The following is a 15,434-nucleotide window of genomic DNA, read 5'->3' as shown; positions in this document are numbered from 1 at the left end:
AATTTGGAACTGTGTAGAAAAAATTAACCAATTAAACAATTTCAAGAGTATCAAATTTTTATAGAAACAAATGTTTACTTAGCCTACCCTAGAGGAAAATGTAACGACCAATCAAAGGAAGACACTGGAGCTGTAACGTTGTAAGTTTTGATAGCAATGGAGTTCACGAACGTGCTGTTGTCGCTATGTTTCCTACTAATATCTAAAGTTTTAGCAGACGAAGAATCTAAGGGATATCTAAGAAGGGAACATTCAATATTTAAAGGTAAAATAACCACAGTTCGGTTAATATGATTTATTGCAGTGCCTTTTGAAATCAGAGTTCTGAGAAGTTGCGTAAAGTGCCTGAACTTGAATAGTGGGGTTCTCGTAACTTATTATCCATTTCCTGTCCAGAGGAATTCAGTTTTCTTTTGATAGCAGCCTTAAGATTCGATTCTCTCTTTGCATTGCCTTTAGCTTATTTCTGAGGCATTCAATATCTGAATTAAGCTTGGGTTGTATAAACCCAATAAGCTTTGATATGACCTTTGTATTGAATCGACAAAGTAACAAATCGTAGCAATATTCATGTGACATGCATGTCTTGACGTAGACGTTCCTATTTAATTAAGCAACTTTGTCTGATCGTACGTTTAATTGTTCTCTTGGTAAGTAGTATGACTGTTATGACGTTCGTTTTATCAATTGTCGACTTTGGCTTCTTATATAAGTTAGTTATTTCTCGTTAAATTTTTATGAAAGTTGAGACTTGTTTAATATGGTAAACTTGTATAATGCTCGTGATGATCATGTTGATTAGTAATTAATTGCCGGTAAATGGTGATACACACAATTTCCCGCTGATAATTTCAGTACCTAAAGGATAAAGGTGATACCGAGTGATCCTTTAAATTGTAGTGACACAAAAGTTGAAAATGAATACTGTAAACTGCATGCCGCTTATAAGCCCTGGGCTTATTCGTAAGGGGTTTTAGATGGGCATATAAATGGAGGGGCTTATCCGGGGGGGGGGGGGGGGGTTATAACCGGAATAAAAAAACACATTTCAAAACGAGCTAAGTAGCAGTGTTGATCAAAACTCGTTTTTCATTTACTGGTTTTTAATTAAGCTTTAAAACGTCAATATTTGGAACAAATTAAAACTAACAACACAAACGAAGGTAGAGGGGGCTTATATCTGGGGGGGGGGGGCTTATAATTGGATGTATTTTTTTGGTTTACTGGTAGGTGGGTCTATAATCAGGGGGGGCTTATAAGCAGCTGTTTACAGTATCAGAGATTTCATCTCTTAAATTCAGACATGGCTAATATCATGGCTAATAGAAGTACTGCTGACCAGAAGTCCTGAATAAGATTGTTTATCGGATCCTGAGTGTTAATAGGCCACACAGATATGATCTCTGCAGTGACCGGGCTTAAATAAATAGATCACGACACATGTTCGCTTATGTTGTCACACATGGTAGTCAAGAGTTCATTTTACATTTCCCCAGGAATGATTAACCAAGCAAAACAAAGTTCGCCTGTTCACAGGTTTGAGATGGCAGGTTAGCTAAATTCCAGGAATCTTCATTGTCCTACGAGACCAACATAACAAACTGTGTACTGCCAACTGAAAGAAATTGATCAGTTGCTGTAGCACAGTAGCTTGCCTGGCCTTTTCCAGCACCATATGAAAAACCTGATTGTGTGACTGAAATGTTGTCATTTGTAGGTGCTGGTCCTATTATCCCATTCTGGGATTTTCATGGAAGTACCTTTATTTCAAGTAGCTACATCAGACTGACTCCTGACCATCAGAGTAAGAGAGGAGGTATATGGAATAGCGTGGTATGTCTCTTGTTAAAATATTTTTGTTAGGCGATAAAATAATACTTTAAATAACCAGTAGAGAAAATAGCCCATTTTCACAAGTGTCATTTTACTACAACTGCTATAATTTGTTTGGTTTTTCCTTTCTTATTTAAATTTTATAATCCTTTATTACAAGTTAGGGTTTCATTAAGATTTTTAACAGGTGGGCAGAAGGTTAGTACACCTGGGCAGATGAAATATTTAAAGCAGCTGGACAAAGCCATGTTCACAAACAGTCAATTTACCTGGTGCCCGGCCCTGTATAACAAGAAAGAAAGCAAAAAACCAAGCTGGAGGGTTCTGGTACTTCTTAGTAGAGAAAAGTTATGGAAAATGGATGGAATTGGGTATCAAAGAGTTGGGGATAGGGAATGTGGATAACAACTTACTTGTGTTGTGTGTTAATAAGTTTGCATGACAGGTGCTAGAAAGGAGTCCAATAGAGAAGGGATGTCCATTAACTTATGCACACTACCAGCTTCCTCTTCTCCTTCCCTTACCTTGTGCCTACCATGCAGGCTATTTTGTGTGATTCTATCAAAACAACCATCAAAAGCCAAAATATGAATGGAAACTTGAATGACCAAGGGGAGAGGAAGAGCCGGCCAAAGGGGGGGGGGGGGAGGTTTCAACTAAAAACAAACCTATATGCGCTATATTTTCTGGAACAACACATTCTTCCATTCCCCCCACCCCACACACCCTAACAACAAAAAATTCACAGGATAACCAGTTTGTACCAAGTGGGTGACTTGATTGTCTTATGTAGGTGTAACTTATGAGTTTGATTTCTCTGAATATTTAAATTTATCAGCCATGTTACGTTAAAGACTGGGAAGTGTTGCTCCATTTTAAAGTTCATGGAAATGGTGATACCTTATTTGGAGATGGATTTGCATTTTGGTATAGCAAAGATAGGATGAAAGAAGGTAAATTTATTCTGAGGTATTGCATGCTGAGTGATATGTTGTCTATTTGAGGTTGCATGCAGTATCATGTTGCCTTGATTTAACAGGTCCCCCTCTAATCTAAAACTCATGTGAAACAAACTAGAGCACGTGCTTGCAGGCTAATAAAATATATCCAACGTTTAAAAAAAATTGTCTGCTGTACATTACATTGCCAGAATTTATCCAATGGATATACTGACACCTGTACCCTTTTAGCACAGCACGGACTGAAAAAGTGCAGTTATAGCATTTACCCACTTTACGTCCCAAATTAATTAATATATAGTTGTCCTTGGCTAGTCAATTTGGAAATGTACCCATGAAGAACATTGCTTTTGCATTCTGAACAGAAAAAAATCAACAATTATTGTAAGACAGTGTCTAAAATATCATTCTGTTTGTTAGAATTCAACTCTGATCCCTCATTTGTATTTTTTCCTTTTTTTTCTTTCAGGTGATGTGTTTGGTAGCACAGATTTTTTCTATGGCCTTGGGATATTCTTTGACACATACAGTAATCACAATGGAGAACACCAGGCAAGTGCCAACATCATCACGCATCTTTTTTCGACCCCCTTCTCTCACAGTTTCTGTCCCCTTTCATTCCACTTTCCAGCTGTGGGGCTTGTTTCTAAAATATATGGTTAACTTACTGGGTAGCCTGTGTGGCAGGCGCAAGAAAGGGGAAGGGAGAATAGGAATCATGCACATGCGCAATGTATGAGAGGAGTGAGGGAGAGGGGAAAGGGAAGCTCCCCTTTCCTTCACTACCCTTACATATCACACATGCTCCCCATTCCCATTCTCCCCTCCTCTTTCTAGCGGATCAGATATTCTACTATGCAGGCTACTTACTGGGCCCAAAATTATTTTGTGTACAACAAAAATTCCTTGGCACAGTTTCACTTTGTTTTTATTTTGAAAGGTAAATTTTTAAGTCTTAAAGTTTGTAACTTTTAATTTTATTAGGAAAGTGTTCATTAAAAATTGCCACCAATTGATGACAAGTGTATTTTAAAGAACTTTTGTTGGGCCATGTAAGGGCATGGGCATTTATTTAAGCAGATAAGACAGGTGGATTTTAATCATGTTTTTTCTTCACTAACAGCATGAACATCCTTACATTTCTGCAATGATTGGTAATGGGACTGTTCATTATGACCATGATTCAGATGGAACTCACAGCCAAGTGGCAGGCTGCTCAGTGAGTATCACTTCTGATTGTTTTAAATTAATTATTTAAGCCCCAATATCAGCATGTACATGTATACTATATTCTCCCCACTCCTCTCCATATATTTCTCATAGTACTAGTTAGGAGAGTTTGTTAAAATATCAAGGCATAATTATTTGTCTCTGGTGACCATATCCTTTATAATAAAGGATATGGTCACCAGAGACAAATAATTATATTTAAAACTACATGTTTGGTTGAGGAGTGATATTGTACAGGTCACTATTTGGGTACATAAGTCCTAAAGAAAACAGTAAGTGTGTTCAGGACAATAGGCCATTTACGAATAAAATTGCTTTGAACCTAGTTAATTATGATTCCAGTAAGGCTAAGTGCAAAGCTTTTCATGTGAAAATCGTTTTTGCATTTGAATGAAAACTATTTTTTATACTGTAGTATTTAAAAATATGCACGAAGCCTCGCTTTCATAATGAGGTTCCAAGCAATTTGGAAATGGCCTATTTGATGTGTGTAGTTCTTGTAAAGGTGGCTATATTTAACAATTAGACGGCGAGCTCAAGGTTTCTATTGACTGATAGTTGGCGAGGGGCGAAGCCCCGAGCCAACTATTAAAGGCGATAGAAACCGAGAGCGAGCCATCTAATTGTTTTAGCATACCTCAGTGATCGATCTATGAAGTAAAAAAAAATTTTTATTTCATAAATTTTGATATATTTGCGCAATGATGCATGCTAAATCGCGCGCGCTCTGACAAACTGCCGTCTATGGATTGATAGACGGCACCTGTGTAGCCAATCAGATTGCGTGTTACACGATAGTCGGTCACTGAGGTATGCTAGAAAGCAATATCCTCCCCATTACCCAAGTTGTATGGCCCAAAGCTCATGAGTTTATTTCAGGTGATCATGTCACTCTAACTTGTACTTTCTATCCCTTACTCTAAATGTGTTGTGCATCTATCACTGACGGGGCAGGGAGTGGGGGAGTGGGAAGGGGTTTAAGATAGGCAGGGCATTTGAACCCAACAGGAGTTTTCTTTTCAATAAATAAATATTAACAATAACTTGTTATGAATTGATTGTTTTTTGAGTGAAGTGTGTTTAAATTATAGGCAAATTTCCGTGGGAGGAGTCATGACACAAATGTTCTGATTCGTTATTCCGGAACACAAGATCGCCTTACTGTAAGTTGGTCAAATAATAGACATAATTATTATATATCAGTACTAGAGGACTATTTGAAATCTAGGCTCTAATATGCTAACTGAATGGAAAGGCCAAGCAATAATTGAAAGCTCTTAGTTTAAGAGCAGATTTATAACCCTTTGGAATGAAGTCCTGTTTTTGTGCCACATTTGGAAAGAAATAAGCAAATTTAAACAGTTCTTTTTGCATTAATTCTCGATATTGTTATAGTTGATAAAAATAGTAACTGTAGTTGTTTTATTGCCAGGTGTTGGTAGATGTTGACAACAAGAATGAGTGGCGAGATTGCGTTGATGTGGGTGGTGTAAAACTGCCAACAGGATTGTATTTTGGAGCATCTGCAGCAACTGGCCAGCTGGCAGGTATTAAGACAATGAGCTTTACAATTAAAATTTCCATTGTATTGTTTATACATTAGAGAAGATAATAAGTAAATAATTTAGAAATTTCCTTTGACTCACCTGTGAATTAATGAGGATGATGATGGTAGTAGTGGTGGTGGTGTTGATGATGATGATGATGATGATGATGATGAGAGGAAGAGGAGGATTATTATGACGGTCATTTTTAATACAAAAGAGTTATGTATACCATACTGTTACTATGATGGACATGTATGCATGTTGTGATTTACCAGTAAATTTGTTTCTTATTTGAAATGGTGCAAACCAAGTTGATTCTAATGTCCTTCACCCACCTAATTTTTTATGATAATGAAATTATGGCAAAGGAAAATTAAAATTGAACTGGTTACCAAACAGATATTCAAACCACAATATATGCCTACACGCTTTCTAAGACACGTCGATCTCTTCTAAAAACGCTGATTTTTCTCAGTGTTCCATTACCACACACAAACTATTACAAAAATAGCTTTAGCTACAGTGGCGCCATCCTATGTAACAGCCTTACTTGTGACGTAAGGCAAGCAGATTCCTTGGATCATGTGTACTATAGGTGGTCTCGGTCGATATGTCGACCGATATATCGACCGACTATCGGTCGACTATCGACCGATATATCGGTCGACAGTCGGTCGACTGTCGACCGATAGCCGGTCGACAGTCGACCGATAGTCTACCGACTATCGACCGATAGTCGACGAATAAATACGTCGACCGATATAAACTAAGATCATCGATACTCGATCGACAACGGACCGACATTTGACCGACACTTGACCGATGGTTGACCGATACTTGACCGATCATCGACCGATACTTGACCGCACTCCCGCAGTGGATGAAAGAACAAGGTTTATTCATGAAGTTTATATACAGTTTTTATGTTAATTATGACGATTGCGGCACTGCGTATAGTAGCAAGTTTTTTTATTTAAGATATTTTGTGGGCCTGGTTTTCTGCAATCTAGCCTTCCATTTATATGAGTTCTCCGCTTAATCGAAAACTCATCTACAATAAAGGTGACTGTAAGGTACACTATCTAAAGATCACGCCGAGTCCAAATTACAATTAACATCTGTAGCGCTAAGAACTAAGGTTAAATAACTGTTTCAGGTACGACCGAGACCACCCATAGTACACATGATCCGATTCCTTTGGGCAATTCAAACGTGTACTCAAAATCTAAGGCACGGCGTTCGTGGAAAGCAGCTTTTTATTAATTTTTTACAATTGCATCGTTTATTAGTGAATTATTATCTTTGTAATGATTTATTGTGGTTGTAATATAGCTGATGAATTGTCCGTGATTAAATAAATATTATCTAGCTATTTCCAAATTAATGTGCATTTCTTTGAAATCAAACCTTTGAAACAAGTACACGCGCATGGAAATTTTACCATTTAATAAATATGGTGCTGTCTTTCCAGATAATCATGACATCATATCCGTGAAGTTCTATGAAACTGAAGTACCAATCTCGTCTGATGACAAGAAAGATGAAGACCGCTCGAAAATTGTACCATTTGCATCAGGAGCGGAGCCATTCAGAGGTACATGAAATCTATTCAAAAATAGCCTGCGTAACAAGTATTTCCGTTGGGGTTTTGGTGCCCCCCCCCCCCCCCCCTTACCCCCCTTCCTTTCTTTTGCCCTTTTCCTAATTTCCGCGCGATCAAACTTGGTAGCAGTGAGAATTTCAGTGCTTCACATGAAAAGCCCTGGACAGTCCCTTTTTTCGCACCGCTCTCCCATTCGGTATTTATACTCTTTCCAGACCATTTATTGCAAAGAAGTTTTTGGTCTCCCGATTTAACACAGCGCAGAAATAACGATTTTGCAGTCGAAGGATATATCCATAATGATGTTGCTGTAGGATAAATAAGAAGATCGACAGAACAGAGCAGAAATATGGACAAACCACTTGACTAAATATTTACATTAAATCCGCAACTTACTCTAAGACAATTAGAGAGAAACTTTGCGACCTTCATTCTCCATTTCCATTCGAATGCCTTGTTTCAAACTCTCGTGTACATGTGGTTTATCCAGTCTTTGTAATTTGTTCGCGGCGATTTTGTACCACTTCCCTGCGATTACTGTAAATAAGCTTAAGTATTTGCTGGGATTTTAGCTCTAGTTTTTGATAGCAATATGACAAAAAAGCGGGAACTGACGGTGTAGTTCATTCTCATCGATACACGGAAACGCGATTTCAATTGCATTTGGTACGAGAGTCCGTAGCCGAAGCTACTCGTGCAAATTCAACAAGTTCAACTTTTCGCGACGAAGTGCTTCTCCTGTGTAAGGGTGACTTGACATGAGATTTTGGCCTCACTCTGGCGACGCGTGATGCTCGAAATGCAGGGGGGGGGGGGGAGCGGCTTTTAAAGACTGTTTGTCAACTTTCTCAGTCTTTAGCGACATTGTGGTTCACATTGTCGTAAGCAGTTCTTCTTTCTCTCCAAAATTGATGGCGCGAGAGGGGGGTGGGTGAGGGGTAAGTTTCCTCCGTATTTCGCGGGCAAATCCCGCACGAGCGTCAACTCCCTCGTGGAACTCGCGTGTTTCGTTCGTCTTAGATCCTGGGAACAAAAGAAGGATTGCTTGATCATAGCTTAATATACTTTTGATCTTGTTTCCCTTTCAGAACGCGTCGAGGACGTACAAGGAAGTTTCTCTTCAAGGACTGTGAAGGTTTTCACCTGGCTTTTCTGGATCGCCCTTGTTGCTGTCTGCGTGCTTGGAATTTCTCTCTACATCTATCAGAAACGGCAAGAAGATTCAAAAAAGCGATTTTACTGAAGAGTTCGTCGACGTACGCGAAACAATGGCTGGTCTCCAAACAAACTAATGCCCGGACGGGAGGTCAAATTAATAGGCTCTATTTTGAACATTTTGGTAGTATCACCATAAAAGACAACTATTGCAGTTTGCAGTTGTCAGCGAATGACATTTTAGATATAGTTTACATCAAACCATGGAAAATTCTTAGTTATAATTATAGTAGGATACAGTTCGTTGCTCAGATGAATGTTTCACAAGGACTCCCTGATATGAAACTTTTGAAATCCGGTGTCCTTCCATTCAACAGATACAAGCGAATTTTCAAAGTTATTACGCTTCGGCTACCTATCTACTGTAGAATATTATTGGGGGTTGGTTTACGTTTTATAGCTTTCAGTTGCTCCCAACATTCTTGTTTAACGCTTTTGTTATTGTATTGTTCGACTTAAAAATGCTGTCTTTCCATGTTTAAAGGCAACCAGCTTGTGTGTGTTCTCGTGAGAACCTCGCGAAAGTCGCAGCTATCAAGAGAGCGGACGCCTTTTCCGACTCTTGTTTTAAAAGCGCCTGCTCGGAAAGGCTCGTGTTCCTATAAAACCTGATCCAAACAGGGAAAGAGAGTTTTACCTAGTTTTTGTATCCCTCAGTTTTTCTCGGCGGGTGAAACAACGACGGAAACACAGAATGCAACGGTAGGGTAAAGTGTTAGTACCGAATAAGTTCGCCTGTGCAGCAAGCCTTTTCTTGCTTTGTCTATTTTGTCGCTTAATGGTCACGTGGCAGTTGAGACGGGGCCAGACTATCGCACGGCAATTATGAGAAAAACACGGAATTGTTTTTGTGTTCAAGGTGACGTTTTCCATTTATTTTATGAACAAAAATTTAGGTAGTGCATACCACTCGAAAGTAACTGATGTTGCCATGTCCCTAGTGACACGGTTGTAGCAAATGTTGTCTGAAAGGTATCGTGAAATTCTGTCCTTAAAACAAATAAGAGTAATTCTTTATAAAGTTCATACATGAACGTGCCGTGAACCACGGTCCTTAAAAGTCGCTAGTGATTCCTTCAAATATTTGAATTTCAATTTGAATTCACTTTCAGTGATTCCTTTGAAAGATAATGAACAAAGTCTTGATAACATGCATGATACAACGGTTTTAGTTTGCTCTCGCCGATCGCCACCCACGTCTACAAATGAATAATATATTTTTCGTCCAAACCAATGTGATTTAGGAAATTTACGTGACACAAGTAAGGACGACCGATACCGGGAGCTTGGGTGACGTCACGGTCGATTACACGGCCAACCTCGTTCCCAGGGTCCTGGGAACGAGGTTGTTACACGCCATCGGCGAATAGGAACGAGGCTGACAAATGACCTTTCTCTCCAAATTTAACTTTCGGTTTTTGTTTTTCATTTTTCGTAACACTTCGGCAAATTTTGAGAATATACTCTTGTAAAACTACCTGTCTTCGCGCTTTTATAAATTGTTAATAAAAGCCACTACAATAAATAAAAGTTATTCGTCACTCTTTATTTCTCCAAAGGTTACAATCAATCTACATCACGCGTGACCAGTATTTTTGAAATTTGAACGGAGTTTTGAAACATGTCAATTTTGAACATCACCAGCGAGATTTCAGAGTTCCCGTATAAATTTTCCCAGTTTATTGAATTTGTCTATACGTTACAGCGTATTTCAAAACTAACAATTGTTTCCCAAGTATTTTGATTTTTTTTTTTTCAGTTAATGCGTCTTTTTCGGAAAGATTAGAAATCTTCAAGATTCCATTCAAATGGCGGACATTACAAATAGGAATTCGAATTTTCATTTCATTCTCGGAAATACAGCTCATGCGTGACGTAGACTGGTTTGAAATCACATCAATGTTCGTTGTCATTTCAACGCATTTTACTTTGGGCTTGCCAGGGATTTCACCTTTGTCTTTGAAGCAGCGAAAGCTCTTACTATTCCTACTATTGAATGAATACGTGAATTATCATGAGCAACCTACCTAATTACAAAAATATTACTAAGTTCTATGAAACTCAATTCTATTGATTTTCACTTTTTGACTTACTAACTGACAGCAAGTAGAATTGATTCGAATTTCACTAAGATCCTTAACCTCCTCGTTGTACTTAAGCAAAAATGTGGCGAAACTTTAAAATTTCAACACAGGAAATCAATGAAACATTAACAGGGGAGCTCATAGAGACGCACTATTGTGAAATCACAATCAATCACTCGAATCCGACATTTGTAAGCACGTTACATGCCGCGAGGATTGACCCAATACTGAGTAACAGGTTGAATATAAAGCTTACTCCAGACATTACAACAAAGGCGTCGCAAGCTAAGATCGAACTAAACTGTATTTACATCTTTGCGCAGCTCGTGACATTTTTCTCCATAAATAGTACACCCCCTTGGATCTTCAACTGAAGACATTGACCCATTCAAACCCCATAACACCATAGCAAGACTCCACACAGTTTTGACACATTTCTTACAAGGAAACTAAAGCAAAACTGATCCGTTGGTAATGAACATGCTTGCACAAAACGGTTGTTTGGGTGTCACGCAACATGCTCCTGAGGTAAGCATTGCGTGACGGCTGCAAAGGGGTTGAAAGGGTCATTAAATCCAAAAACCTATCTCATAACTTATTAAACTTAAAAGACTAAAAATGCTTAAAAATTCAGAAATCAGAAGCTCCATTGACCTGTCAAATTCTTTCTCAGAATTTAACTTTGATCAGTGACTAAGTTAAAAGCCCTCCCTAGCACAAATAGCCGTAAGAAGTGCAGTGCAATTACGGGTCGTCAACGTGGATCGATCAGACAGTTTTTTTTTTCAGTCTAATAGAAGTCAGGTTGTCTTTTCACCTCCGAAGTGTCAAATTCTGAAAGAGCTTGAATAGGTGACTCCTGTTTCACTTTTTCCGCCCGCTGTAACTGGGGTATGCGGTCATCTTTTTCGAGGTTAACAAGAGGCTTCTTTTCCGGGGCACGCATGCGCCAGGTAATACTGGAAGTCTAGAGAGAAAGGCAAAAACACGTAATCAGTTAAGAGAAGGTCGAAAAACACACAGACTTCAACGGGTGTCAGGTCTTTCGGCTGATTCAGTTTAAAAAGTGCATGCCTCGAGCCCGACGCATACACCAACAAGGCTGGCATGGCTGCAGAAAGAGTTCGTCTTTAACACATTTATGTAGAGTTGCCCATAACAACAAATGAAAGCAATCGGTGCTGAACCCTAAATATTGCGCATCAGTGCCAAGCCACAAACTGCGATTCTTTGCCTAACTCGAAGGGTCTCTAATTTATGGGGTTTTCATTTTCGTTTCTTTTTCGCTCCACTATTTGTGCTCTACGATTTAACGGTTAGGGTTTTTTGTTTTCAACAGTTGTACACATATGATTTAGTAACATAATTACGGTTACACAAATCAAAAAGAATCTTACCCTTGCTTCTCCAGATTTGTGCTGCAGAGAAGAGAAACGAAAAGAAAAAAGTTAACACCAGAAAATAAGTAAACCAGTTCTGTACAAAACCAGATTAGCACAAGATCTCAAAAGTTTTCTAGAGGAAAAAAGATAGATATCTAGATATCTGGATGGAAGACAAATAGCTTTACCTTAGTATTGGCAACGTAGGAAGCCTTGACTGTTGAGATGACGGCGTTCATGAGATTCTTGGCAGCTGTAATCAGAGATGTAGCGCTGTCCAGCTGCACAAGAAGACAAAGAATTAATGCAATGCAGACTCATCTAAATTGCCAGTGCAAACTAAAAAAGTTTACCCCCACCCCCCCCCCCCCAAAAAAAAACCCCAACTCTCCCTGGTTTTCTACCCGCGTTATTTGTGCGACAGTCACGAATGAAAGATACGGTGAGCCAATTTTCTCCATTGTTATTCAAATTCGTGAGTTTCAAATCGTTAACTAAGGGATTTGTATCTTCACAGGCGGGCTACTTTCGGAAATAACAACTTCAAATTTACAGTCGCCCGGAGCCACCCTTAGCGATCGCCTCTTGTAAGCAACCATTAAGCCATGCTCCTAATTAATTTACTTTTTCATTCTAATCACTGTACATATCGAAACCTCTTTCGGTGAATGGCCCCTTTCAACGTATTATGACCAAATAACAACTCCCGGGAGGGAGGAAGGTGGGGGACTTACCCCAGACACAACGAGTTCGCCACTTATCATCTGTACATCAGCCTTCACCCGAGCTGTGATGGTCAGCTGGTGCGAGTAGAGCGCAATACGCTGTATGTAAGCCATCAAGTCATTCTTGGAGCTTGAATCAGGACACTGGTGAAAAAAAGAAACGAGAAGCAAAAGACGTTACACAAGCCCACATATTACCCAATCAGAGTTCCGGGTTACAGGAAATCAACTCAGGTTTCCAGGTACCAGCGTACTACTGTTTTTTTTTTGTTTTTGTTTTTTTTTGGCCGCGAACTCTCCTCGAATTTCATTGAAGTAAAAAGTAAAGTAAACTAAAGTAATTAATTTAATGCCATTAACACGGGGAGTGCTTGAACAATCACCCGAGCCAGAGGCTCATGATAGAATGTTTGATAATAATCCAGATCGAATTGGAATTTGGAAATGTTTGGAAAGACAATCCGACGACAGTATACAACGTAATTAGTGGTGACGCTTAAAGGGACAGTATCATGCTATTTTTAGTAACACATTGAAAATCGGAAAGACGCTATTTATTCGGTTGATAGCAGCCAAGATATAATGCCAAAATTCCATTAACGGACTATCAGAATGCAAAGACTCTATCCACGGATATTTTCGCCGGCAGATGACCAAGATAGAGAGGGGTTCAAATTTGAAAACGTCTGGCGGACGTTTTCAAATTTCGTTGTTGTAACGCACTAAAAATCGCCGGTTGTACTATATTTTGGTTCAACCTTTCGTCTTAGAATCACTATTAATATTTCTTTCAATTAGCGATTGAGAAATTAATTAACACAGTGTTCACAGTTTAAATTTAGTGAATTTTGGCCAAAAATCATGATATCTTCCATCGATCTCCAATGATACTGCCTATTTAAGCACGCTATTTTGTTACATTAAAACCAGACGTTTTTCCAAGCTTACCCTCTGTGCTATTTCTGTAGCTTTTTGGTTCATCTTTGCTCCTGCCTTGGCAATTCTCTGAGATGAAGAGAAAATATATCGAGCACAAATTATCATGTATTGCTTTGACTGGTAAACAATGACTTTTCGTCAACAATTATCAATTTAAGAAACATGACTTGGTATTCGTACCTTCGCAGCATCAATTACATCCATTGTTGTCTTCAAAGGTCCGGTTCCCCTACAATCAGAAATATAATAAGCAACAAACGAAACATAATGTATAAAAACGTTTGTGTCCATAGTCAGGCATATCTTCATTTGCCATCAACGACTTACAACTGAGAAAACACACAAGATACCCCGAAATCAGCTGAAGTGCTTGGTGCAATTAGAGGTGCAAGTAACGTTTTTTGGTCAAAAGAGAAAGAAACGCACAAGTATAAGACAGGCACATTTTAGTTGATCGACATTGGGATCCTTAATTTTCTTTCGCCTGCCTAATTTATCCTTTTTAGCATTTTGGGTGCTCGCTTACAAGACGTTTTCTAGTGGCCCTGAACTCCCGTTAAGATCTTTAAGGCTTTAGTTGTGGTCCGTGCGAGTATAATAATAAGAGTAAGGGTAAGACCAAAGATAAGCCCTTTAGGCAAAAGAGAATCAACGCTTTGCAGACGAAACCTGAAATATATTTGAGCGTTACTTCCAATCCACCGTAAGGAAAAAGATGGCGGCTGAACATTTGACCACAATACCTTGCGAACGTATCACAGGCATAGAAAGCCATATTTGTTTTCCAAATTCGTCCCTGTACTAAAAACATTGTGTATGCTAGGTTTGAAGTTTACAGAACTATTCTGTGCGTTTTTATGAGCGCTTTTAGGGTTAACATTCGCCATCTCTGTCGGTAGGGTGGATTGTTCTGGTTAGATCTTACATTACGCACTCAAAGACTGTGCAGATGCTCTCCTTTACACCTCATGAGAATACAAACTACACACGCACCTTGTGAAATCAGACATCTCCATCATCATCATGCACATTTTCTTGGCCAGAATAATGATGTCGTTTCCACTCTCGTCCCATTTGGTCAACTCTCTTTCCAGTTTCGATTTCTCCAGCTTGAGTCCTTCAGTAAGCTGTTCAATCTTAGCTTTTTCTTCTGCTGGTAAAGCTCTCATGAGTGACTGAAGAAAGAAACAAAATATCAGTGAGAACACTATTTATCACAATCGACTGATTGTTTATGACATTGGAGTGCTAAGTATAATTTGGTGGTAAGTATGATAGGTTTTCCACTGAGCTGCTCAGCGTGACAGTTGCATGGGTGGGGTGGGGTGGGGGGGGGGGGGGGGGGAGTCAGACTGAGTTGCCATGGTTTTACCTCCGTGCACCGGCGGGATGCTACATCCCAAGGCTCATCTCTGGCGCTATATTTTTACAATATCGACCAATTTGCAACAACGGCAAATTTCCTTCTTTCGTACATTTTCCATCTCTTGTTACAGGGGAAAAGAGTGATGTATGCCTGCTGGCTATTTGCCCCACTCAGTACAGTTACATCGAAGAACTTTAAAGCAGATCAAATGAATTTTAACCTGGCATTGCACAGTGCTGGTTTGTAGTTTCTTATAACTAACTTCCCATTTAGCAAACGTAGCTAGCGCCGACATTGCGTTCCAACTTAATTTGTCAATAACGAAAATTTTTCATAATGCAGAACAACTTCAATATTCTCCTAAAACAAATGATTCCTGTTTAAATGCAAACGAAACGGAACATTTTCGCTACGATGCACAACACTTTTTTATGGTGGTCACACCGTTTAGTGGCAATGTGCGTGTTTGATCAAGGGAATGCAGTTATAACGGTATAATGAACTCCACCTAACCAATCACAGTATACACTTTTCTTTGAACATTCTACCCT

General features: G+C 39.1%; 2 protein-coding genes across 2 annotated transcripts in view; one reads left to right on the top strand and one right to left on the bottom strand.

Annotated features, from left to right (window-relative positions):
* Positions 1–106: 106 nt before the first annotated feature.
* Positions 107–9,917, top strand: LOC146464851 (vesicular integral-membrane protein VIP36-like). Its single transcript, XM_085129671.1, has 9 exons — positions 107–265; positions 1,718–1,833; positions 2,672–2,786; positions 3,262–3,344; positions 3,916–4,011; positions 5,114–5,185; positions 5,455–5,569; positions 7,041–7,163; positions 8,261–9,917. Exons 1-9 carry the CDS (start codon positions 157–159, stop codon positions 8,413–8,415), a joined length of 984 nt encoding a protein of 327 aa, XP_084985797.1. The 5' UTR covers positions 107–156; the 3' UTR covers positions 8,416–9,917.
* The window catches only part of LOC146464850 (catenin alpha-2-like), a 23,735-nt gene continuing 18,213 nt past the window's right edge, over positions 9,913–15,434 (bottom strand). Inside the window, exons 20-26 of the mRNA XM_085129670.1 lie at positions 14,511–14,692; positions 13,698–13,746; positions 13,527–13,583; positions 12,588–12,722; positions 12,042–12,134; positions 11,869–11,889; positions 9,913–11,438 (exon numbers count right to left, since the gene is read on the bottom strand). Of these exons, the coding sequence (XP_084985796.1) occupies positions 11,262–11,438; positions 11,869–11,889; positions 12,042–12,134; positions 12,588–12,722; positions 13,527–13,583; positions 13,698–13,746; positions 14,511–14,692 (714 nt within the window). The 3' untranslated portion in view covers positions 9,913–11,261. The remainder of the gene's footprint in view (positions 11,439–11,868; positions 11,890–12,041; positions 12,135–12,587; positions 12,723–13,526; positions 13,584–13,697; positions 13,747–14,510; positions 14,693–15,434) is intronic.

This window comes from Pavona decussata, unplaced genomic scaffold (genome assembly GCF_977016875.1).
Source record: "Pavona decussata unplaced genomic scaffold, jaPavDecu1.1 SCAFFOLD_161, whole genome shotgun sequence".
Taxonomy (NCBI): domain Eukaryota; kingdom Metazoa; phylum Cnidaria; class Anthozoa; order Scleractinia; family Agariciidae; genus Pavona; species Pavona decussata.
This window is presented reverse-complemented; position numbering and strand designations above follow the sequence as displayed.

Excerpts from the sequence above, each read along its gene's own strand:
- LOC146464851 (XM_085129671.1), top strand. The coding sequence starts at position 157 with ATGGAGTTCACGAACGTGCTGTTGTCGCTATGTTTCCTACTAATATCT. Across the intron at positions 266-1,717 it reads GGAACATTCAATATTTAAAG|GTGCTGGTCCTATTATCCCA; the intron begins GTAAAATAACCA and ends TGTCATTTGTAG. Across the intron at positions 7,164-8,260 it reads AGGAGCGGAGCCATTCAGAG|AACGCGTCGAGGACGTACAA; the intron begins GTACATGAAATC and ends TTTCCCTTTCAG.